Source organism: Mobula birostris, chromosome 24 (assembly GCF_030028105.1).
Source record: "Mobula birostris isolate sMobBir1 chromosome 24, sMobBir1.hap1, whole genome shotgun sequence".
NCBI classification, from domain to species: domain Eukaryota; kingdom Metazoa; phylum Chordata; class Chondrichthyes; order Myliobatiformes; family Myliobatidae; genus Mobula; species Mobula birostris.
Window position 1 is genome coordinate 56,375,911 of NC_092393.1, and position 25,990 is coordinate 56,401,900.

The 25,990-nt window shown below is 39.1% G+C and overlaps 1 protein-coding gene across 11 annotated transcripts in view; it reads right to left on the bottom strand.

Annotated features, from left to right (window-relative positions):
• bptf (bromodomain PHD finger transcription factor) overlaps positions 1-25,990 on the bottom strand; it is a 173,669-nt gene that overhangs the window by 81,089 nt on the left and 66,590 nt on the right. For 9 of the 11 annotated variants that reach the window (XM_072242561.1, XM_072242563.1, XM_072242557.1 and 6 more), the window contains exons 4-9: positions 13,959-14,174; positions 12,448-12,657; positions 5,324-5,524; positions 4,196-4,389; positions 2,974-3,329; positions 2,260-2,391 (exon numbers count right to left, since the gene is read on the bottom strand). In XM_072242561.1, the coding sequence (XP_072098662.1) occupies positions 2,260-2,391; positions 2,974-3,329; positions 4,196-4,389; positions 5,324-5,524; positions 12,448-12,657; positions 13,959-14,174 (1,309 nt within the window). The remainder of the gene's footprint in view (positions 1-2,259; positions 2,392-2,973; positions 3,330-4,195; positions 4,390-5,323; positions 5,525-12,447; positions 12,658-13,958; positions 14,175-25,990) is intronic. The other 2 variants (XM_072242559.1, XM_072242562.1) reach the window with 2 other exon arrangements.

Below are 25,990 nucleotides of genomic sequence, written 5' to 3' on the forward strand. Positions count from 1 at the left end.
GAGGCAATACTTCACTTGTGAGACTGTTGGGGTCACCTATTGCATCCGGTGCTCCCGGTGTGGCCTCCTCTGCATCGGTGAAACCCGACACAGATTGGGGGACCGCTTCATCGAGCACCTCCGCTCCGTCCGCCAAAACAGACAGGATCTCCCAGTAGCCACCCACTTCAACTCTGCTTCCCGCTCCCATTCAGGTATGTCCATACATGGCCTCCTCTACTGCCATGATGAGACTAAACTCAGGTTGGAGGAGCAACACCTCATATACCGTCTGGGTGGTCTCCAACCCCTTAGTATGAACACAGAATTCTCCAACTTCCAGTAATTCCCTCCCCCTCCCTTCCCCTATCCCTATGTCACTCTGCCCCCTCCCCCAGCTGCCTATCACCTCCCTCATGGTTCTGCCTCCTTTTACTACCTATTGTTTTCCCCTATTCTTTCTTCACCTTTCCTGCCTATCACCTCCCTGCCTCCCTTCCCTCACCCCTTTATCTTTCCCCTTACTGGTTTTTCACCTAGAACCTACCGGCCTTCTCCTTCCCACCCTCCCCCCACCTTCTTTATAAGGCCTCTGCCCCTTCCCTCTACAGTCCTGACGAAGGGTTCTGGCCCGAAACGTCAACGGATCGTTTCCACGGATGCTGCCCGACCTGCTGAGTTCCTCCAGCATGTTGTGAGTGATGCTCTCCATGGTACATTTGTTGAAATTGGTGAGTCTTTGCTGACATACCAAATCTCCTCAAAGTCCTAATGAAACAAAGCTACTGTTATGCCTTTTTTTGTAATTGCATCAATATATTGGGCCCAGGACAGATCTTTAGGGAGGTTGACACCAAGGAAATTGCTCACCCTTTCCGCTGTTGATCCCTTGAAGAGGACTTGTGTGTGTTCCCTCGTCTTCCCCTTCCTGAAGTCTACAATCAATTCCTTTGTTTTACCAAGCTGTTTGCACTAATGCATTATATTAGTTTTGGTACTACATGCCGACTTGTTTACTTTATGCTGCAATGGCTCATTTTCTTCCCTACATCCCTCCATCTTAGGTACTATTTACATTGTGAATTATTCTCATCTATACCAAGAATAAACAGACTCTGTCACTTTGAAATTAAGTGCTTTTGAAATATACAAAAAGTAACCAGCACCTCTTGCTGTGGGAAAGTCAGGATGTTCTTTTAATATCTTCCTAAATCAACGTCACCGCTTTCTGCTTTTAGTAAATCAGAGTTAATGGAATCCTTCTGAAGTGATGTTTATATCCTTTACCAGTTTAAAACACCAATAGCTCTTGGCTTTTAATACAGTATGAACTACAAGCAAACTGAAAAAATAGGACAAATGACAAATGCTGCACTGCATCTGACTGGCAGGATAACTCCAGAACAGCATACTCTGATCGATCCTGAAGAGTCTTCTCAAAAGCAAGTCAAGGTCAACATAGTTTGGTACAACACAATTGCATTTCTTAGTTTCACAAGTACTTGCATAAATGTACAAATGTTTGTAGTTGCACTCTTTATGATTGCATCAATGTGTTTTGTATAATTTATTTTTATATATTTCTTACCATTACTAAATAGTATTTTTTGCATTGCAACCTACTGCTGCCTCAAAACAACAAATGTCATGATACAAGTCAGTAATAATAAACTTGATTCTGAAAATTTGTAGTAATTTAGTTGTATCCTTCAGAGTGCTAGTTCATTGCAGGATTATAGTCCTTCATCACAAACGTTCAGACACAGAGCCTATAGAACTTCCAAAGAAAATCTACTTTGTCTGCATGCCTTGCATCACTGTCCTGGGAACCTGCCTTTAATCCCTGCCCTCTGCTGGTACCGCACAGTAATGAATCACTCGCGGTTTGGTGTGGAGTGGCCGTCTGCGAGGGCTAATAATGGGCAGGTTGGGAAGAGCAATGCAACTGCTCTGTACCTTAACTGCAGTACATGTGTTGACAGACTACTCACATTTCTGGGAGCATAACATCAAGTATTAAGCATGGCAGCAGTGTATTAAATAACTAAGTTACTCAGCACATTCAAGAGACCAGAAGAGCAATATAGATCAACTTCTCTTTTACTTTCTAATTGTGTAAAATGATTTGACATGCAAACTGTCTTTTAATGGTTAATCATGCAAAATAAAAATTAATACACAATGTAAGAATTAACAGAGACCTGTTAAGTGGCAATATTTTATTTCTAAGAAGTCTTAAGCCAAGGTTAAAAAGTTCAAAATAAAGGAATCAGAATTCACCTGGTATGTCCTAAAGAGTCTCGCCAGACAGGAAGCATGACGACAGGTTTGATTGCACATTCAAGGATAGCAAGAGCTAGTGCAAATTCTCTTGGTTTATTGCACATCTGGACTGCTTTTATCCAATTAGATCTAAAAATGTTTAAATCACATTGATTACAATATTTAATATATATCGTATGTATCTCGTTAAAATGTTCATTTAAATATTTATTTGACCTGTGGCATCAGTAGCTGGAAATCAGAATAAAACCTGGAGTACTCTGGTAACTTAGTAAGTCTGATGTACTATGCCTCACAGACAAGAGAGCTGTATCTTTTTTCAGCGACATGAAAAAGCACTGAGAAAACAGTCTCTTTGTACTTCAGCAAGAAAGAGAAAATGCATGGAATTCATAGTTAAACACCCTTTGCTATAAATGTGCACTTGCATTACATGCAAGGATGGGATCAGAAAATTCCAATTTTAACATGACAGTTTGGGAAATTTGTCCAAATATAAATCAACGTAAGATCACGAGGAACACAGAGGAGAAAAACTTCCAGAAGTGTTTATATTTCTGAAATGCAACTGTTATCTTGGGTTGAAAAAGGCTTACCCATTCACCTCCTTCTTATAAATTTCAAAGGAAATTGAGGTAGCACAAAATAAAACACAAATTGAACTTCCACATGACTTATCTGGAAAAGCACAAAGAAACTAATCCCATTCACCTATGTGAAGCCCAGTTCGGATGCAGAAATGACGATGGGATATTATTCTCCAGTTGGATAATGGTCAACCTTAAAGTAGATATTGTAAGTACTTTTGATCCATGCACAGCACCATTCCATTTGAACTCGCCCGCAGGGGTCATGCAGAATTTATGAGAAAGATGCCGCCGCTTATCATGGTCCTCTCGATGCTGATGCTTGTTGAGTGCCAAGGTGCTAGTGCTATATTGATTTTGGTAGACACGATATTTTCCTTCTTGACCTAACTTAAACAAATTATTCACAATTCCTTTCATCACCAAATCTTTCCTTGTGTTCAAGCGAGAGACTTCCCCTTGAGTATTTACCACCAGGACCTGAAAAGGAAAAATTAGCCAAATTTACTCTTTTATACTAATACAATCCTCAAATTCACACTGGCCCCATTTACTCTTAACTAAAGTGCTTTAAAATGAATATTTGTTTTAAGACTCTTTGGGAAGACATATAGGGCAAATGAGCAACATCATATTTCACAACTGGATGGGGGACTGGAGATTATATAGATTATATTCCTGTTTCTGCTCTTGGCCATGTGGACACGAATATAGTGAGACAGTAGTTACAATTACTGTCCTAGTAGTCAGATTCTGGAACATTGATCCTGAGACACAAATTCAAACTTAGATGGAGTATATACAGAATTTCATGATAATTAAATCGAATTGGAATATATAAACTAAATATCAATTTAAATGACATACAAGTACCAGATTATCAGAAAAATCTACCTTCAGGGAAGGAATCTGCCATCCTCGGATTGCACATATGGTCCATATGTTACTTGCCAATGTGGCCAGACCTTAACTACCCCCTTAGTTCGATGGTAATCAGGAATGGATTCTGGCACTATGAGCTACAGTTTTACCCACAACAGAATAAATTTAAGTACAAGATGGTTTGAAATTCCATAGCAGGAACTGATAAGAAGCTGGAGGAAAGTTATCCAGGAAAGAATACATCTACTCTGGATGCAACCTAAAAGGCTGCCTCTTACTCCATAGGTTGGGAGAGAAAAGATGCCCGAAATCAATTTAAACAGTGCTTAAAAGAAGAGCAGGAAGCAAGGTCAGATTTAGTGTTAAAAGAAATTTTCATAACAAAGTTTGCATTTTTAGGATAAGAACCAAAAATAATTAAATATAAACACAGTTTCCAAAGAAGAGTGAAGTTCAGTTCTCACCTCTTTACCTTCCTTAAATGATTTATTTGCCTCATGTGCTGCAGCAGCAGCCTGTGCACTCTTCAGCTGATTCAACTTGCTGTCAGGATTCCGTAACCTTGTGACCATCCTGGTTAGGATAGATGAGCCTTTACCAGTTTCAGAAGAATCACCATTTTCGCCATTTGTTTTATCACTTCCGAGTTCTACTGATTCTACAGCAAATATTCAATTCACAAGTGTCAATGGTAGTGCACACTCGAATCAAAGAACAGTCCCAGATACACTATCATTTACCACTCACACACATTCAACACTGCAGGCCAAGTAGATGTGTTTTAAATTTATTGATTAAATGCAGTCTACATAAAAACACCATTAAATATCTAAAATTCACTTTGGAATAAAGTATTAATGTTCTTGAAACTTTTGGCATAAATCTCCCATCACGAGGTGAGTTTAGAGATTAGACCAGTGTCAAATGGATGATCTGAAGTATTTTATACATAGAGGCACACCATATAATAGATAGATAAGAAAACTAATACAAATAGTGTAAAATAATCAAAGGTGACAAATCATAAACACAAAAGATTGTGCAGGTGCTGGAAATCCAGAACAATATTTTCAAAATGTTGGAAGAACTCAGCAGGTCAGGGAGCATATACAGAAAAGAATAAATAGTCAACATTTCGAGCGAAGATCCTTCATCAGGACTGGAAAGGAAGGGGGAACAATTCTGTTACTTAAAACAGAATGGAAAATAAAATTACAAAAATAATTGTACATTTATATACAATGCTTAAAGTGGTCCATTTGGTCAAAGAGGTGGAGAAACTCCCAGTAATCAAATATCCCTCATGGGGCTCAGCTGTTTTATGTAGGCCAAATGACATTCTTGTGTGAAACAGTTTCATGTTCTATCACTTTTTGGAAAATTGACTTAGCTGAAACCCCATCATCTTCCAATATCATATTCTGATAAGTTTGAAATGCTCCAAATTATAATTAAAAAAATTAAACACACAACTTTATGGAGCAGAACTATCATGTAAAACCCTCACCAGTGCTGAAGCTTGATCTGTACTTCCATGATATTTTGGTATTCCTTTCACATTTACAAAATTTCTATGAATTAAATAAAATCACCTGGGTCTTCCTGACCATTGCCTGGAGACTGGGAGGACACCTCCATATTCTCCAAATCCTCAGATATCTTGTAACTGGCCTCTTGAGTGGATGTCTCAATGGACATATCCACATTGCTGTTACTATCATCAGCAGACAATGAAGGTGGAAGCGTTTTCATGGCTGTGGCGGTAGAGTCAGTAGAATTTTCACCACTGTCTTCTAAGGAAGTGGGGAAAAATATTATTAATCTTTGACATCGAAAAAAAACATGCACATCTCCCTTCCATTTCTAAAAATAATCACCTTGAAACCATGTCAATCACTTCAGTGAACCTGATTCTGCATTTATGAACATTACAGAAAGGAACTTAAAAGAAATTGATCAAACTTATTTTCATGTTCTCATAAGTTTTTACTGAAAACAATGCAGTTTTTAACTCCTTAAATTCAACTGTACTAGACCACCATTTGAATGCTTATTCTCACTGCAGAAAAATGTATATAATAAATAAGGACAAATTCTGTCTCCAATCCACTATTACAGGGACCTGCAGAGAATAGGCACTAAATTTAAACCACTCTAATTAGAAGACCATATAATCTAAAAAGATATGATTGAATGAAATGAATTCCGAAGTGCATAAACAGTGAAATCATTTAACTAAAATAAAAACATGGGAGACAAAAGTAATGTGAGATACAGATGTCATGCAGCAAATTTTAGAATACTTCACGTACATAGACAGAGCAACTTGCTTTCATGCCAGGTTTAGCAATAAAATGTTATCCTTTTAGTATTTTCATTGTTTAGTAAACAGATATAATATGAGCATTCAGAAACAAGACAAGCAAATGGATCTGAGCCAGGCACCATCTTTTAAACTGAAGAGTTGGCGTGAAGAACTGTTTGATCCTAAATATTTGCACATCTTTGCGCGGCATAATCCTGAGGAATCATCATATTGCAAAGAGGGAGAGAGAGTTTAAAAGAAGTGAGTGGGAGCAGTCAGCACATTTTGTGCAGCATAGTCCCAAGGAATCACTAGATTGCCTGGAGGGATAGAAAGTGTAGAAGGAGTGAGCAGGGGCAGTTGGCAGATTTTGCGCACCACTTTCTAAAGGAGGCATTGGATTGCACATAATTAGGCACTTGGCAATGTCCAATAAAAGTTAGCTTTAAGCAGAGAAGCCATTGTGTGAGTGGGCCAGAGTTAGATTAGGAAACTTGAGGCTTTGGCTCATTGAGGCTTCAGCGAGAAGCTAGATTTTTTTTGTTACTCTTTCTTTCATATTGCACATTTAGGGTAGTGGGGATGCCAGACAGGGTAATGGAATGGACTCTTGCAGGATGTGAGAAGGCAGGGAAACCTCCAGTGTCCCTGACGACTGCATCTACAAGAAGTGTATCCAGCTACAGCTTTTAACACCGTATTAAGGAGTTGAAGCTGGAACTGGATGAACTCAGAATCGGGGTAGATGATAGACAGGACGTACAGGAAGGTATAAGAATGTAGTTGCATCCAAGATACAGGATACAGGTAACTGGGTGACCATCAGAAGGGGGAAAGGGGATAAGCCACCAGTGCAGAGTACCCAATGGCTGTTCCCCTCAATAACAGGAAACTTTGGAAACTGTTGGTTGGGGACGGGGGAATGACCTAGCAGGGGAAAGGTCTCTGGCACTGAGTCTGGCTCTGTGACTCAGAAGAGAAAGAGAAGAAGAGGGGAGTTGTAGTGATAGGGGTTTCATTAGTTAGGGGTACAGAAAGGAAGTTCCATGTGTAAGAAGGTAAGGACATGTTTGGCACAGCTTTGTGGGCTGAAGGGCCTGTATTGTGTTGTAGGTTTTCTATGTTTCTAGAATGAGATTCCTGGATGTATGTCACCTCCCAGGTGCCAGAGTCAGGGATATCTCGGATCGAGCCTCCAGCATTCTTATGTGGCAGGGTGAACAGCCTGAGATTGTGGTCCATGTAGGTACCAATGATATAAGTAGAATTGGTGACAAGGTCCTGCAAAGTGAGTCTGGAGAATTAGCTGCTAACTTGAAGGACAGAACTCTCAGAGTCGTGACCTCAGGATTGCTATCCATGTCACTTGTCAGTGAGGCCAGAAATAGGAAGATCATACAGTTTAACATGTGGCTAAGGAGTTGATGCAGGAGGAGGGGCTTCAGATCTTTGCATCATTAACAGCCTATTGATTCAGTTGCACTTTACAGAAGGTAGGTTTGCATTTAAACTGGAGGAGGATTAATATCCTACTAGGAAGGTTTGCTCGTGCTGCCTGGGCATATTTAAACCAGAGTTGCAGACGGATGGTAACCAGAGTGCCAGAAAAGATAATAGAAGGTCAGGAATCAAAAGGTGGGATTAATGTTCTGAGTTGTGTATACTTCAATGCAAGGTGTATCGTAGGAAAGGCAGATAAGTTTGAGGCATAGACCAGCACGTGGAATTATGACATTGTAGCTGCTAGTGAGACTTGGTTGCAGGAGAGAGGGGACTGGCAGCTCAACACTTTGGTGTTCCATAGTTTTAGAAGTGACTGAGTGGGAAAAATTAAAGGAAGAATGGTGGTGTTATTAGTCAGAGAAAATATCATGGTAGTGCTTAGTCAGGACAGACTGGAGAGCTTGTCCAGTGAGGCTTTATGGGTAGAACTGAGGAATAAGTAAGGTATGACCACATTAATGGAATTATATTTTAGACAGCCCAATAGTCTGAGATTTAGAGGAGTAAATTATTAGAGAGATTGCAGATTGTTGCTAGAAACACAAGGTTGTATAGTAGGTGATTTTAACTTTCCAGAAACTGACTGGGACTCCCATACTGTAAAAGGGTTGGATGGGAAAGAGTTTGTCAAATGTGTTCAGGAAAGTTTCCTTAATCAGTACATAGAAGTCCCAGCTAGAAAAAGTGTGATACTACATCTCCTATTAAGAAGTGAGACAGGGCAGATGACAGGAGTTTGTGTAGGGGAACACTTTGCATGATCATAGTGCCATTAGTTTCAGGATTATTACGGAAAAGGATAGGTGTGGTCCAAGAAGAGATTCTAAATTGGAGAATTTGATGGTATCAGAAAGGATCCAGCAAGTGTGGATTGGGACAGGTTATTTTCTGGCAAAGGTGCATTTAAGTGTGAGGCTTTCAAAATTGAAATTTTTGAGAGTACAGTTTGTATGTTCCTGTCAGAATAACATGCAAGGATAACAGGTTAATGGAAGCTTGGTTTTCCTGAGATATTGAAGTCCTGGTTAAGAAAAAACAGGGGAAATGCATAGCAGCTACAGAGAGGCGCAAACAAATGAAGTATGTGTGTATAAAAATGCAAGAGAACACTATTTATTTAGCAATACGGCATGGAATAAGCCCTTCCAGCCCTTCAAGCCATGCTGCCTCAGCAACCTCTGACAAACCCAACTCTGACAAATCACAGGATAATTTATAATGACCAATTAAACTACCTGGTACAACTTTAGACTGTGGGAGGAAACCAGTGCACCCAGGGAAAACCCTCTTATTCCTGGGGAGGACATACAAAGACTCCTTATAGAAGGGCACTGGAATTAACCCCAATGCCATGAGCAGTAATAGTGTCTCGCTAACTGCTTTGCTAGCATGGCACCCAACACTTAAGGAGGAAATCGGGGGGGGGGGGGGGCGGGGGTGCAAAAAGACATGAGGTTGCTCTAGTAAACAAGATGAAGGAGACTCCTAAGGATTTCTACAAATATATTAAGAGCAAAAGGATAGCAATGGAGAAAATTGACCCTCTAGAAGATCAGAGTGGCAATCTATGCATGGAGTCGAAAGAGTGGTGAAATCTTGAAAGGCATTTACTTGGGAGATGGACACAGAGTCTATGGATGTTAGGCCTTACAGCTGCGAGGTCATGGATCCTATACAGATTACAGAGGAGGGGCGTTTGCTATCTTGAAGCTTTGTGCTTGGTAGGTCGTGTCTAAACAATCTCAAAAGTTTTTCGAGGAAGTTACCCAGAAAATTGATGAAGCAGGGTAGTGGATATTGTCCACATGAACTTTAGCAAGGCATTTGACAAGGTCCCACATGAGAGGTTGGTCAAGAGGTTTCAGTCACTTGGCATTCAAGATGAAATAGTAATTTGGATTAGAAATTGACAATGGAATGAGCCAGAGAGTGGTTATAGATGGCTTCCTCTGACTGGAGGCCTGTGACTAGTGGTATGCCGCAAGGATCAGTGCTGGGTCTATTGTTGTTCGTCATTTATATCAACGATCTGGATGATCTACATTGATAACGTAGTAAACTGCATCAGTAAATTTGCGGATGACACCAAGATTTGGGGTATACTATCAATGCTTGCAGTGGGAATTTAATGCAGACAAGTGTGAGCTGTGTCACTTTGGGAGGACCAGCCAGGGTAGATCTTTCACGGTGAGCGGTAGGGCATGAAGGAGTGCGGTAGAACAGACAGATCTGGGAATACAGTTCCATAATTCCTTGAAAGTAGCATCACAGGTAGGTAGGGTCATAAAGAAAGCTTTTGGCACATTGGCCTTCATAAATCAATGTATCAAGTACAGGAGGTGGGATGTTAAACTGAAATTACATAAGATGCTGGTGAGGCCTAATTTGGATTGTGCGCAGTTTTGGTCACCTAACTACAGGAAAGATGTAAGTAAGATTAAAGGAGTGCAGAGGAAATTTACAAGGATGTTTCAGGATTTGAGGACCTGAGTTATCAGGATAGGTTGAATAGGTTAGGACTTTATTCCTCAGAACACAGAATATTGAGGGGAGATTTGATAGAGGCATACAAAAATTATGGGAAGGATAGATAGGATTAATGCAAACAGGCTTTTTTCCACTGAGACTATAACAAGGGGTCATGGGTGAAAGGTGAAATGTTTAAGGACAATACTCCTGTTGCCCTGAAAACATTTTTTCACTCAAAGGGTAGTGAGAACATGAAACGAGCTCCCAGTGCAAATGGTGGATACGGGGTCGATTTCAACATACAGGATAAATTTGGATAAGAGGGGCACGTAGGGCTATGGCCCAGGTGCAGGTCAATGGGACTGGTTGAATTAATGTTTCGGCAGAGACTAAATGGACCAAAGGACCAGTTTCTATGGTGTTGTGTTCAATGATTCTATAAATCAACTTTTTTGATTTCTAATGTTAATTGGAGCTCTGATGTGAAGGGTCTCAGCCTGAAATATTGACAGCTTATTCAGCTCCAAAGATGCTGCTTGAGTTGCTGAGTTCCTCCAGCATTTTGTGTGTGTTGCTCGAGGTTGTAGGTTTATGATGTGCTGAAAGAATAGCAGTGGAAGGTAATGACAATGCAGTTCCTAAGCAGCAGATTGCCGCCACATTATACAAGTGGTAAAATAAAGTAAATTAATATTTCGGGTAATAGATGGGATTTCAACCAAATGTGTTCCTTTATCCTGCATGCACCTTCAATTATGTCAGAGCTACCCTTATCCAGGGCAGTGGAGAGCATTTCATCATAATCATGACTTATACTTTGTAAGTGGCAAAATGTTTCGAGTATCAGGAGGAACTTAGGGCCTCAAGGGCTTCTCAGGCAGCCACTTTTTGTGTGGCTAGTCTAGCTGAGATTAGGTCAATGGTGATCTCTAGGATGTTAATGGTAGGGATATCTCTTATTCATTAACACTCTACATATGAACTCCACAAGGCGAGGGGGAATCAACTAGAAGTTACATAATTGGTAATTTATTAAACAACTTCAAATTTTTCCTACATCCCCACCTGGCCTTCAGCAAGGACAAAGGACAGAACTGCAACAATTGAACTGTCATTAGGTTCAACATCTGATGGCATTCTGCTTATTCTATAATGTAATTATACACATATTGAACACTCTCTCTTTTAATAAAAGAGCACTCAAATCTACTTATATTATAATCAAGTTAACCCAACCATTGTTTTGTGTAAACTTATACAAAAATTTATCTCTTCATGCAATTATTTTGATTAAATTTAAACAGAGAAACATACAGGAAATTTATATTCCTGTTAGCTATACATGATGAGCTGAGTATCCGGACAATGTGTACATTTAGAAGCATATTTGTTATGAGCTGGGTTACTTGGTGTCAAAGAAGCAAACACAGATGATCCTCTGGATTACAAGCCTGTGGTTGCTTTCCTAGAACATAGTCTGCCTCACAATTTTCCATCACAAAACTATGTGATCTGTGAAATGAGTGTTGAAAGATAGTGCATTCATTTATTTACTATTTTTCTAAATATGCTCCGTGAAAGTGAAGTTTATTCCACATCTCAAATTTTGGAGTAGTAATTTAAGAAATCAGTACCATTACCCAATCGGCTGTAATACAGGAGAGCCTATCCTGGATAAGGACAAAGGACACGATACACAAAAAAGTGGTCTTTATATTCCGCATGCTGTTCACCTTAATGTCACATAATATTTATCACTTGCCTTTCTGTTAACACCTGTATTCCCGAGCCCCTTTTCCACGATGGCATGCTTTTTCAACAGCCTGCATTTTCGCTGGCCAAATTAGCACATACGCATGCAATCAAGTATTTGACAGTCCCTCATAAGTCCAAGCTCATTATGAGTTATTTACAATTTATGGAGAAAATTTCTGCACCATGCTTTGTGCGTTTTGAGTATGCATATAAAGGCCAGCTTTGAGTTTAAGCCCCAAGTTAGGTAAACAGCCACGAGGTTTCAAAGCAACACAATGATGATGGTGATAGTATGAGAATGGGGAAAAAAAAACAACTTGTTGGTGGAGTGATAAATTTCTATTTAATGCACAGACCCATTGGGTGAAGGCAGAAACAAACTCAAGGGCAGAGGAAATATAAATATAAAAGCCACAATCAAAATACAACTCAGTCACAAGAGAAAAGCTCAAAAGACGTGCGATATTTTTTGATTTGACCAGAATGTTAGCAGATTCAGTGAATTGTCATATGCTTTATTATTTTGTTGATGGATACGTTGGCAGACAGAAAAGCAGCCTGCAATTCAAAGAAATAAAACCAAAAAACTTGTGAATGATTTCTACAATGAAAGTAGTTTTGTCGCTTAGAATGAGTCCAGATAAAAATTACGTTCCCCCAAAGGTTCTGAGTAACCTCATGTACCTGTTCTATCCATGGTAAGCTGTACTGATTCGACTGCCAATTTCTTCTCCTCTGTTAGTTTCTCAGCTTCAGAGTTTGCCAGCTCATTCTCTGCAGTATCCTTCGACGGGGAAGCCTTATTTTCCTCTGTAGAAGGATTTTGGCTGTTGCCATCATTCTTCAATGTCTCAGAACTTCCCGAACTATGGTTATCTCCACTAGATGTGGGGTCTATAGCAAAATGTAGAACACAAGCACCATCTTTTGAATACATCCCTGTCTGTAACTATTGGGAAATATTTGAATTCTCACAAATTGAGATTGGAATTCCTTTCATATTGTACAATTAAGAAAAAAATAATAAAGATTACCAAATTCAGTCTAACATGTATAGAGTTTTCACAGGTTTTACCATAAAAGGACCACTGAGCAATTTTTAACTTCCCTAAAGCCAACAATGCTCGAAACAAATGAACAGGTGCAATAATTGCTTCCAAAGTTTAACCTTGACCACCACTGGTAATATTTCACAAGTTGACACTCTGTTGTTTCTTTACAAAAGATACGAGCTATAATGACAGCAACTGATTTGAATCTTATTTTCAATTCAAAAAATGCTGCATTGCATGGAATGCCATCTGGCTTTATTAAACCCCTTTCAAAACAGATTAAAAGTCGCTCTTGCTGGCTGTTACATTAAAAGCAATCCATGACATTTTTTTCATAATTATTAAACTCATCAGCAGGATTGGTAAAAATTGAATATTAAATGTGATACCCAAAAGGAAAGGAAGAACAAAAATCAGCAACTGTATTGCTATCCTCATCCTTTTCTTCTTTGGACAATATTGTTTCCATACGATTTCAAGTACAACCTGGTTAAGGTGCCTGCATGTTGGGTCTGACAGCTTTAACACAGCTGCTCAATAAAAGCAATTTACTGGTAAAGAAAGCAATATACCCTCTTTATAATGACAGCAACTGATTGAAAAATCAACTTCAAGTTCAGAGGCTCATTTGGGATTTGAACCTTTCATAAATGTGATGCCGCATATATTTCCATTAACTTAGACCAAGAAAACTTGAATCAGATTCTTCTGAATACAAGACTAATTTTTTTGCTCCATTTGTGATCTGGAACTAATTTCACTGCAATGCAGTAGTTCTGATGAATGGAAACGACCTAAAATATTACCTGCCCCTCTCTCCACAGATGCTGCCTGATCGGTTGAGTATATTCAGCAATGTGCACATTTATTTTGGTAGAGTGGTTTTAATGTCTGGTTTCAACTATTAATGACTCAGGAGACATCTGAATCCTCAAACTACTTTACAGACTAACAGGAACAAACTGTCTCAATTCAGTGGAATCAAAAACAATTTGTAATATTTCTAGCAGCAGGGGTTCCCAGCCTGGGGTCCATGGTCCTCTTGGTTAATGGTAAGTGTCCATGGCATACAAAAGGTTGGAAACCCCTGCTTTTTGCTGGTAAGTAACCCAGTATGACTTTACAGGGGTAAACATCAGTTACCTTCTGTGCCTTTTTCCTGAACATTTTCTTCAGTCTCATTCCTAGCCTTGTCCTTCTCTTCAGTTTGCTCTTCTGATGCTTCTTTGCTTTTCTCAATATCCATCTGGGTATTATCCCCACTCTCTTGCCTGTCTTTCTCTGCTTGATCTGCTGCTTTTCGCTTAACTTCCTCCAACTCTGCTTCTTCTTTTGCTTTCTGCCGCTCCAAAATTTCCTCTGAGGAAAAGAATGGAGATTCCTTTTAGTACTAGAGATAGACTAGCTGTACTATTCCAATTCGGATTAAAAAAACTGAGAGAATGCATTTCCAAACTGCTATCCAAAACAGTAAAATCCTTCTTTAATGCAAGTTGACAGTAGTTCAACAAGCTGGAAACAATATGAAATCTGTGCCCTTTAGTACTCATAACAAAGAAAATTAATGGCTTTACAGAACATTAACGTGTTCAGCGTTGGAAGGGAGAAATCGGCATGACCTGGGGGTGGTCAGAACAGCTAAATATTGAGGAATTTGGTGGACAACATCGTAGTTTTTGTTAAGTCAGCATCAATTCAACTTCACAGGAAGCACAGAATAAATCTTCAAAGATAGCTTACAACACAAATTAGATTGATGATTCAATTGATTTTTAAATAAAAGTTCATGTTAATTCTACTGAAAGAATCTCTAATTAAAATGACTCAACTGCAAAGTACAAGCAACTTTAACAAACCTCTTCTTGCCATAGATCAAATCATTTCGTAAAATCAGACCAAATAAGAATAGCAATTGCAATTAGTAAACCATGGACATCAGCACAAGTTAAGAGACATGTGCACTCTCAGGACACAAGTTGATATCTTACTCTACAACTAGGTCTAGTATCTTACATAGCCTTTCTAAGCTACATGAGAAAAGACGAAAGACCCAAGGGAATAGAGTTAACAAGAAAAACTGCACTCAACATCAGAAGTAGCCACCATGCCAGTTGTATATTCAGAAGCATCTAAATTAAAAGGTAACATGGATTAAGGTGTTACAAAAATATAAACTCAATGCCATGCAAACAAGGAAAGAAATGGGAAAAGCTAATAATAAAGATGTACCAAAATAAGCTTGAAAACAGAAATTTATTGTGCCAAAGGATTATTAAAACAAATGTTCCACTCTAACAAAATGAGAAAGGATTAAGGCAGGAAATTATGGGCCAATTTATACAATCTAGCAGCAAAGGGGGCTACAGATGTGTCTGCAGGCAAACTACTGAGTTTTGCTTTTGTTATATAACCTGGGTCCAAATTTCAAAGTACAAGTTAAGTGCTTGAATATTCATCAAGGTATTTAATCAGAAACAATTGGTGTAGAAAAAAAAATGAAGATTTTTCAAGTTAAAACAGCCTCATTAACAGAGGGGTAGTAAAAAAACAAAAAGCATAGAGTAAATTAACATTTTCAAGAACCAGGTGGAAAAGGTATCAGTCTAGGTTTTTGTTTACCATCTGGGGTTGGATCTAAGTGAAATATTTTACTTGTGTATTACTAAATTAAGGCGGAATGGCCAACTGCAGAGGACGCAGAAGGCTCAGCATTAGGTAATTTAGCAGAGCAAGAAGTGTAATAACTATCCAAGATGCACTGAAGGACAAACACCTAAAAGGATGGGCATTAAACAAATTCTGAATAGAAGTTATCAGATGAGGCAATGGAGCTAATAGCATGAATGAAGATGATTCTCAGGAAACCTGAAATGAACAAGAAGATAACTAATGCAAAGTGCAGGAGGAGTCATAATAAGTTATTTAGATAGTGGGAAATAGAGCCTTGGAGCCAGAACAACTGGAAATTTAACTGTTAGCCACATCTGTCGATACTCCAGATGAAGCATTCCAGGAGCAAAAACTAATACAATGTGTAATTATTGAAGCAACCAATTATGACATGCACAGTCACAGAAACAACAGTTCAGGTAGATTATTTGCAATTCAGCAATTAATATTTGAAGCTTATATCATTTCTGAAAAACACAATAAAATACACATGACCGAAACATACATGTAGAAGAGTGAGCAGAACGTCCAAGACAAAATCATCAAGATTTTGTAAAACATATCTTCAACAAAGCAATAAAGGTACTGTTACTTGCTCTTAAAGACTAAAATCATAAAATATGAGTGACCCAAGACCCATTAGACTTCAAAAGGTGATGCCTCTAAAAGGACCCTCACCACCCAGGACATGCCCTCTTCTCATCACCACCATTAGAAAGAAGGCACAGCAACTGAAGAAACATGCTCAATGTTTTGTAAAGGTTGCTTCTCTACCACTATCAGATTTCTGAAAAGTCAATGAACACCACCTCACCATTGTGCTCTCTTTTTGCACTGCTCATTTAATTTTTAATATATTTTATTGTAACTTAAAGTATATTTTATGTATTTACTGTACTGCTGCCACAAATCAACAGATTTCATGAAATATGTCAGTAATAATAAACCGGATTCTAATCCTTAACATATAATACCCATTGGAAGCCATCATCTTGAACTACTCCACTGTGATACAATTGAATGACACACGACATGATTTCTTAACCAGATCAAGAGTCAATAATAAAAGAAAATTTATCTGCACACACGTATGCCAGACCAACTAAGGGTGACAGATTTACTGTGTAAAATATCAGTGAATGAGATGCTAGTTTATGATGAGTGATTACCAAAAATAAAAATTCAAAATCCTTTAATAAATTTGAAGGTGCAGGGCAAGATTTGGAGAAGCTTAATGGTTACTGGCAAATCTGAAGTCACGGCACATTGAGGGGAGAAAAGAAACAATTAAATCATTGGGGTTATACTTTACTCGAAGGAAAATGGTTGTAGCTCCTTTGGAAAATAAATAGGAGTGAGTAATTTATTCCCTTGCACATAATTTGCCATTCAGTATGATCATGGCTGATCCATATCTCAGCACTTCTTTCCTGCTCTGATTCCATTTCCCCGAATTCCCCTTGTACTTTGATCTCTGTCTTTAACATACTCAGTGACTGACCCTCCATAGTCTTATTATACTTTATTGTCGCCAAACAATATTGGTACTAGAACATACAATCATCACAGCGATATTTGATTCTCTGCTTCATACTCCCTGAATTACAAATATTAAATGCTAAAGATATTAAAAATAGTCAAAATTAGTAAATATTAATTTAAAATTATAAATCATAAATAGAAAATAGAAAAATGGGAAGTAAGGTAGTGCAAAAAAAAAAACGAGAGGCAGGTCTGGATATTTGGAGGGTACGGCCCAGATCCGGGTCAGGATCCATTCAGCAGTCATCTCACAGTTGGAAAGAAGCTGTTCCCAAATCTGGCTGTACGAGTCTTCAAGCTCCTGAACCTTCTCCCAGAGGAAAGAGGGACGAAAAGTCTGTTGGCTGGGTGGGTTGTGTCCTTGATTATCCTGGCAGCACTGCTCCGACAGCATGCGGTGTGAAGTGAGTCCACGGACGGAAGATTGGATTATCAGGATTCACCATCCAAGTTTATCAAGTCTCTCTGAACACCAATGTCATCTACTTTTTTTAAAAACTATTTAAATGATGTACATGACCCCCTAGTCCAAATCAAAATTACTGATAGTGGTGAACAGCTGGAGACTCAGCACCAATCCCTGTGGCATTCACCTTTCATTTTAAATGGCTTATTTAATATTTATTTCTTGACTGTTAATCCTTAATCTACATGCTTTAATTGTGTTTTATTATCTCTGCTGTAACACATCAAAGGCCTTCCTCAAGTCTATAAACATCATATCAACTGGCTAGTCCTAAACTACCATCTCAAAAATTCTAACCACACACTCAGTGAACACTCCAGACAGCTGATCAGCACAGGTCTTTAGTATGTGGCCAGATACCCCACCTAGTCCAGATGCTTTCTGTGGGACTGAAGTCATAGAATCATTGGGGGATGTGGGGGGCTTGTGATGGTTCCTCCATGTTCTGATGGTCAAAGCAAGCATAGAAGGCATTGATCTAATCTGGAAGAGAAGCCCTGCTGTGTCACATGTGGCTTGATTTAACTTTCCAAGAGGTGATAGCATTCAAGCCCTGACACAGCTGTTGAGCAGCCTTCTTGGATTTAAGTTTGGTACGAAATTTCCACATTGCCCGAGATGGCTCTCTGAAGATCATACCTGGACCTTTTGTAACTTTCTTGGTCTCCAGACCTGAATGCCTCTGATCTGGTCCTCAACAGATTTCAGATATCATGGCTCATTTAGGGCTTCTGATTGGGGAAGACTCTTAAATGATTTAGTGGGGACACACTTGTCTACAGCTGTTTTAATAGAAGTCTGTTACAACCATGCTGTATTCATTCAGACCTCTAGACGAGTGCTTGAACCATGGCCCAGTCCGCTGACTCAGGAGTGGCTCCTGCAACCACAACAAATAGGTGGTTGCAGGAGCCGCTCCTCTGCCTCCTGCAACCACCTATTTATTGTCCTCATCTCTGAAGCTTTGCTCTTTAGCCTCTGCCTGTACGCAGGTAGAAGGACAGCTAGGTGCTCCAATACACTTACAGGACATTCTTTTAATCAACTACAGTTCAGCATTCAATATCATCATTCCCTCAAAACTAGTAAGTTCTGAGACCATGGCCTCAATACCTCCTTGTGCAACAACATATCCCTCATGATCTTCATTAGCATAGATGCAAGACAAGGCTGTGTGCTTAGCCTGCTTAACATTTATGAAGCACAGCTCCAATGCCATATTCAAGTTTTCGAATGACACCGCTGTCACGAGCTGAATTAAATGTGGTGATGAATCAGCATGTAGGAGGCAAACTGAACATCTGTCTAAGCGGTGTCTTAACAACAACCTCTCACTCAAATCTCGGCAAGGCCAAGGAACGGATTGTAGACTTCAGGAGAGGAAAACCAGAGGTCCTGGAGCCAATCCTCATCAGAGGATCAGAAGTGGAGAGGGTTAGTAACTTTAAATTCCTAGGTATTACTATTTCAGAGATCCTATCCTGGGGTCAGCCTGCAAGTGCAATTACGAAGAAAGCATGGCAACGCCTCTACTTCTTTCGAGTTTGCAGAGATTTGGCAAGACAGCTAAAACTCATCATCTTAAACTGAAATTAAACTGTCAAGTGCAGAATGAACCATTATGGAAATGGTAGACGATTTTCACATTGATTTATTTTCCTGGTACTAAACCTGGATGTAATAATAAAAGGCAACTCACTTTATTTTACCCTTATCTTAACTGGTTTAAAAAAAAAACAATTTTAGCAACAAATATGAAATCATCTAATTCTGGAACTTTCCTATACGAATTTCGGGATTTTGTGTCCTACATAACACGTGTGCATCCAAAATAGAAATTAAAAAATAGAGGAAATACAGGCAGCATCTGTGAAGATTAATTCAGGATGGACCCAGACTAAGGAAAGTTAAACATTAGCATGTTTTAAGTTGCAGAATAGGTTATGAGTGGAGAAACTGAAAGCTGTAGTCTGTAACAGTGCAGCTAAAAAAAAGCAGTGAAGTCTTGCTAGTTGATGTGTCTGAAGGAGAAATTAAGAAGGGGTGATGAATGAACATAGAGGAAAGAAGTGGAAAGTAATGCTGAAACTGAGAAAAGCAAAGCACTGTAATTACAGGAAACCAGAAATAAAAGAAAATGTTGAAAATAATAAGCAGGTCATGGAAAACGTGAAGCAGAAAAACCTATTTACAGATCAATGACCTTTTATTTGGGAGTCTGGATAATGGGAAGTATTGTTTACTTCCAGTTGCACCTGCCCAATCACCTTCAGGAACTTGTGATTTTACTCAGATCCTTTTGAATAGCAACATTACCAAATCTCTTACCACTTAATAAATAATCTGCTTTTCTGCAGCATTCAAAGTGAATGAATGACTTCACAATTTCCCAATATGACACAAATTGGAAGGGTAGGTTGTGTAACATTACCAAACCTCTAGGGATAGAACATGCATAGCCTGAAGAGATACAGTTCTTTAAGCTTAGGTTGGGCTTCATTTTAACAGAAGCTAAAGGCAGAGGTCAGATAGAGAATGGAGTAAGAAAGATAACTGGAAGCCAAGATGCACCTTGTAGACTACATAAATTGCTGCTTCACTAGGACAGCATGATGGGCTAGATGATGGGAAGTGGCAAAATGCAAGAGAAAGTATAATCGAGAGTTGCAAGAGTAAAGAAGTGAGTTTTGCTGAAAATGGTAGAGTCACTGAAAGAACAAACTCCCTCAGATGGCTGAAATGGGAGGTTAGATAAGATAAACAGATACGACAGATCTGGAGAAACTGAAGAGATGTGCGGAGTCATTAAAGGAAGTAGAAAGAGATTTAGTCAACACATTGCCGATAGTGCAATAGGGAAGCTCACAGGTTCCCAGAGCCTTCTCCATCTCAGGGGTTAGTTTACAGAAGCCAAGAAAGCAAATGGAAGACTCAGAAATAGACCACATAAAAGTGAGAGCAGAGTTGAATTTGGCAACAAAGGGGATGATAAACACAAGAGATTCCACGGATACTAGAAATCCAGAGTAACACACACAAAATGGTGGAAGAACTCAGCAGGTCAGGAAGAAGCTATGGAGAGGAATGAAGAGACATCTCGGGCTGAGACCTTATTCCCCTCCATAGCTTGACCTGCTGAATTCCTCCAGCTTTTTGTGTGTGCAGCAAAGGGGATGAAACTTTACAGACGTCAACTTGTATCAGAAACGTGAGAGGGGTTATGGTGAACAACTGAGGGGATCCGAGTAGTACTGAAACAAAGCCTGTTCTGAGTATACCACAAAGAGTCAGACATAACTACACCTCTGAGTTGGAAAAGGGAGGAGTTCAACCATGTGAAGAAGAGTAGTGATGAAGGATCAAACCTCTCCCTGATACAAATGACAAACCCTTTACAGCGTGGACTGGAGATGCAGAGGTATTGGGCATGAAGGTGAACTAGAGGTGGAGAAATTCAATGGAAAATGTCAAAATGGCCGAGGGTATTAAAGGTGGAGGTGGACATATTTGGGAAGAAATTTGGTAAGCAGAGAAAGTGCTAAATGGCAGGGAAAATACCCTCTGTGGGACAAGTACAGGTTAAAACAATGGGTCCACCAGGATCCTATGCTTAACCTCATTCACTCTGAAGGGTCACCTTTTTATTTTATCAGCTATTTCCAGTCAACTAGGCTTTAATAAATGGTAGTCAACAGCCAAACTGCCTACCAACTAACCAGACATACTATCATGATTAGTTCTCTTCAGCCCTTATTTACCCAGAAAAAAGTTTAAAAATTAAATTTAAATTATTTAAAAATAAAGCACAACACCCATGCATGCATTTTTGATATGACATGGATATATGAAAAAAACTGAAAAGATAATCTGATGAATTATCACATCTACTAGATTTTAAGAAATTTACGGCCTTCAAGATTAACGTGGAGAATGCTAAAGACCACAATGCTATAAATACGCTTGTTTCGCAGTAAAGAAAACAGGCTCAAAATTCAAAGAAACAAAGTAATGAAGTAGATGATAAAGTAATGAAGTAGATGATAAAGTAATGAAGTAGATGATAAAGGATATCAAGAAAATAAAATTTAAAGCAAGTAACAAAAGTATTATTTTAAAACATTAAAGTCATTGACATAGAAAAGTACAACACAGAAACAGGCCCTCTGTCCATCTAGTTCATACTGAAACCATTTAAACTGCCTAGTCCATCAACTAGCACTGAGACCATGACCTTCCATACCCTCTCCAAACCTCTCCATTATTAACCTCTCCAAACTTCTCTTAAACGTTGAAATCGAGCTCGCACGCACCACTTGTGCTGGCAGCTCCTCTGCACTCTCACTTAGGGCCAAATTAAATGAAAAATTAAAAGGTCTCCATCTACAATGCTATATCAATCAATGGCTTGAATATGAGAGGACGTATTTAGGCTCATGCTAAGTGAGCAACTGAATGTACAGCGTGCATCAAATTTGAGTAAGATTAAACATTGAAGGAAACAGAAAATCTGGCTGAAATAACCATAACTTCTCGCAATGTTAAGTGTGTTTGTTTTTTTTTACCAGAAACACAATTATAGCAACATATAAACCTATGGGCTTAGATTCAGTTTCAAACTGATACAACAAATTTACCCAAACTCGACTCATAGCAAAACTATCTACTCATGTTCTTTGTGTCTTGGATTGGCTTTGTCACTGTGTACAATTTAATTAGAAAAGACAAGATGCAAGTCTTCCATTGTGACCCACATAGACATGCCAGCAGATGTGCCCATTATTGTGTGCAGAGCAGATGCCATAGCACAAGCTTCTACTCAGCAAGGTGCTAGCCACAGAACACCTGTGTTGCTTTTGGACTCTTTGTAGAGCTTCTGTATATTTTCAAGCAAAAAAAACATGCACTGAACTGCAATGGGCCCAATAAAATGAAGGAGACTGGTTGTTGGGGGGAAAAAAAAGTGGAGCATTTTATTAGTGTTTTAAATTCTGTTTGCACATATGTATGATTGCATGTGTGTATTCCTATGACACTGACAAAAATTCAATTTAAACAATAATTTTGAGAGCCAGTGAGCCAAGGGAGGAGCATCACCAGCTGTCACAGTTCTGTCAGATGGCCAACTGCCCTGAGAAACCAGCTCTAGCAGAAATCTACCCCCAAAGACAGCATTGAAGGAAATGCACAAACACAACTTCAGGGCAAATGAAAATCTGTGAATGATTCAGCAATAAATTAAACAGAAAAAATACATATTCAGAGGTAGCAGTCAACGTATCAAACTTCTTTGGTGGCAAAGCAAACTGATAAAGGTTGGGCAGTGGGTATGGTACTTATGGATTTTAGTAAAACATTTGACAAGACTCCCCATGGTAGACTCATCCAGAAAATCATAAGGAATGGAATCCATTTAAACTTGGCTGCATGGATGCAGAACTGGCTTGTCCCCACAAAACAGAGGGCGGTAATAGATGGAGCACATTCTGCCCAGAGGTTGGTGACCAATGGTGTTCTGCAGGGATCTGTTCTGTGATTTTTATAAATGACCCCGATGAGAAAGTGGCAGGGTGGGTTAGTAAAGTTACAGATGAAATAAAGTTTCACGATGTTGTGGATAGTGCAGAATGTTGTAGTTTGACAGGATGCAGAGCTGGAGGGAGAAGTAACAAATGGGGTTCACTCCAGAAAAGTGTGAGTGATGCACTTTGGAAGATCAAACCTGAAAATGGAGCACAAGGTTAATAACAAGATTCTTAGCAGTGTGGAAGAACAGCAGAATTTTGGGGTCCAAATCCATGGATCCTTCAAAGTTGTCGGGCAAGGTGTTGATCTTCGTTTTCAGGGGACTAAGTTCATGAGCCACTGGTTGGACTACGCTGAGTATTGTGTTCTGTTCTAGTTGCCTTATTATAGGAAGAATATAGAAGCTTCAGAGAGAGTGCAAAGGAGATTATAAGAATTACAAGGATTAGAGTACATGCCTTTGAACGAGCGAGGGTTTTTCATTTTGGAGTGACAAGAGGATGAGAGGCAACTTGATAGAAATGTCTAAGAGTATGGGAGTCCAGTACATTTTTCTCAGGGCGGCAATAGCCAATACATCCATTTAAGGTAACTAGAAGAAAATTCAGGGGTGAGGTCATTTTTTTTTTTTTTTTTTTTTTTTTTAAAAACAGAGAGTAGTAGGTGCCTCAAATACACTGTGGGGGTGGTGGTAGAGGCTGATACGATAGAGACATTTTAAGAGACTTACATCGACACATGGATATAAAGAAAATGGGGAGTTACGGGTTGTATAGGAGGGAAAGGTTAAATCGATCATGGAGTAGGTTTATGTAGATTGGTACAACATTGTAGGCTGAAAGGTCCATACTGTGCCATACTGCTCCATGTTTCAATCTATATCCAAGTTTCACCAGGTGAAACTTGGGTCAATTTGCAAAACACTTCTAATTAATTCTTTGGGGTAATCCTTTTAAGGCTAACATTATCCTGTGAATTCTACCACCGTATTTCACCTTCGATATAAGACAGCTGTAATTTCCCAGTTAGCAAACAAGACGTTTATTGTCATTTAACTATATACATGTATGTAACATATACAACCATATAATGTATAGAGAAACGAGACAATGTTTCTCCAAACCAGGGTGCAAACACAGTAGTACACATACCATACATAACACACAATAATTTATGTTGGTAAAGATAAAATCTATAGATGAATCAAACAATTAGTTTCCTGACAGAATATTAAATCACCAAAGGATCACTGTGGCTTTCTATCACTTCCACATTTTGTAGCCATTTATAACAAAGGGTAAATAGCTATCCAAAACAAAATATTGTTTAAATGCATCTTTTGGGCCCTGTTGGCATCTCTGGCTTCCCTGACCACTTCAGAGGCCACTTAAGATTCAATTGTATTAGATTCAATCTGGGGTTTTGTGGCAATTATTTCTGATGACTTTTTTGTTAAATTTCAGATTAAATCAGTAACATACATGTTTGTTGAAAACAGGCTTGAACCCATCTCCAAATGACATTGCAAAGTTCTGAATAATTTATATTAAGACAAAAAAATCCAGAGTAATCATGGAAATTACAGGAATCCCAACATACAAAAGTATGCTGAGCTGCAGGGGGAGCTCCTGATCATGGCCTGCATTCCTGCAGCTGTCTGGAAACCTACACTGCACCTGTCCAATACAACACTTAACGTGAATGATTTAGCATGGACATATGCCAGATATTGCAAACTACTCCAAGGCTGCATAAAGACATCGTGTATTGTAACGATCACACTTTTCTCCTCACGTTAACACCCAAACATTACATTTTACATAAGACCATAAAACATAGGAGCAGAATTAGTCTGTTCCGTCATTTGATTGTAGCTGATTTATTATTCCCTCTCAACCCAATTCTCTTGTCTTCTCCCCCTAATCTTTGATACTCATACTAATTGAGAATCTGTCAACTTCCACTTTAAACATTCCCATGCTGTCTTTCAGTAAGTGGGGCTGAGTGGTGCCTCAACAACCTTTTCCTCAATGTCAGCAAGACCAAGGAACTGATTATTGACTTCAGGAGGAGGAAATCAGAGGTCTATGAGCCAGTTCTCATTGGAGAAGAGATGGAAAAGGTCAGCAACTTTAATTTCTCAATGTTATCATTTCAGAGAACCTGTCCTGGGCCCGGCACACAGGTGCGATTATGAAGAAAGCATAGCAGCGCCTCTAATTCCTTAAGAGTTTGCGCAGATTCAGCGCGGCAACTAAAACTTGACAAACTTCTTGAGATTTGTGGTGGAGTATATATAGGATGGCTAGATCACAGCCTCGTATGGAAACACCAATGCTCTTGAACAGAAAATCCTACAAAAAGTAATGGATGTGGTCCAGTCCATCACAGGTAAAGCCCTCCCCACCACGGAGCACATTTACAAGGAGCATTGTCGCAGGAAAGCAGCATCAATCATTAGGGACTCCCATCATCTGGTCATGCTCTCTTCTCACTGCTGTCACCAGGAAAGTGGTACAGGAGGTCAGGAACCACACCAAGTTCAGTAACAGTTATTACCCCTCAGTCATCAGGCTCTTGAGCCAGAGAGGATAATTTCACACAACATTACTTGTCCCATCACCGAACTGTTCCACAACCTATAAACTTACTTTCAAGAACTCTTCATCTCATATTATCTATACTTATTGCTTACTTTTTATTATAATTATTTTCTCTATCTTTTTGTATTTGCACAGCTTTTGTTGTCGCACACCATTTGTCCACCCTGCTGGTGTGGTTTTTCATTACTTCTATTGTGGTTCTTGGATTTATTGAGTATGCCTGCAAGAAAATGAATCTCAAGGTTGCATATGGTGATATATATGTACTTTGGTAATAAATTTACTTTTAACTTTGAACTATTAATGTATCCATATTGTTCCAGGACACATGAATACCCCACTTCCTGAAAGGCAGTACTGCTTGATGGTAA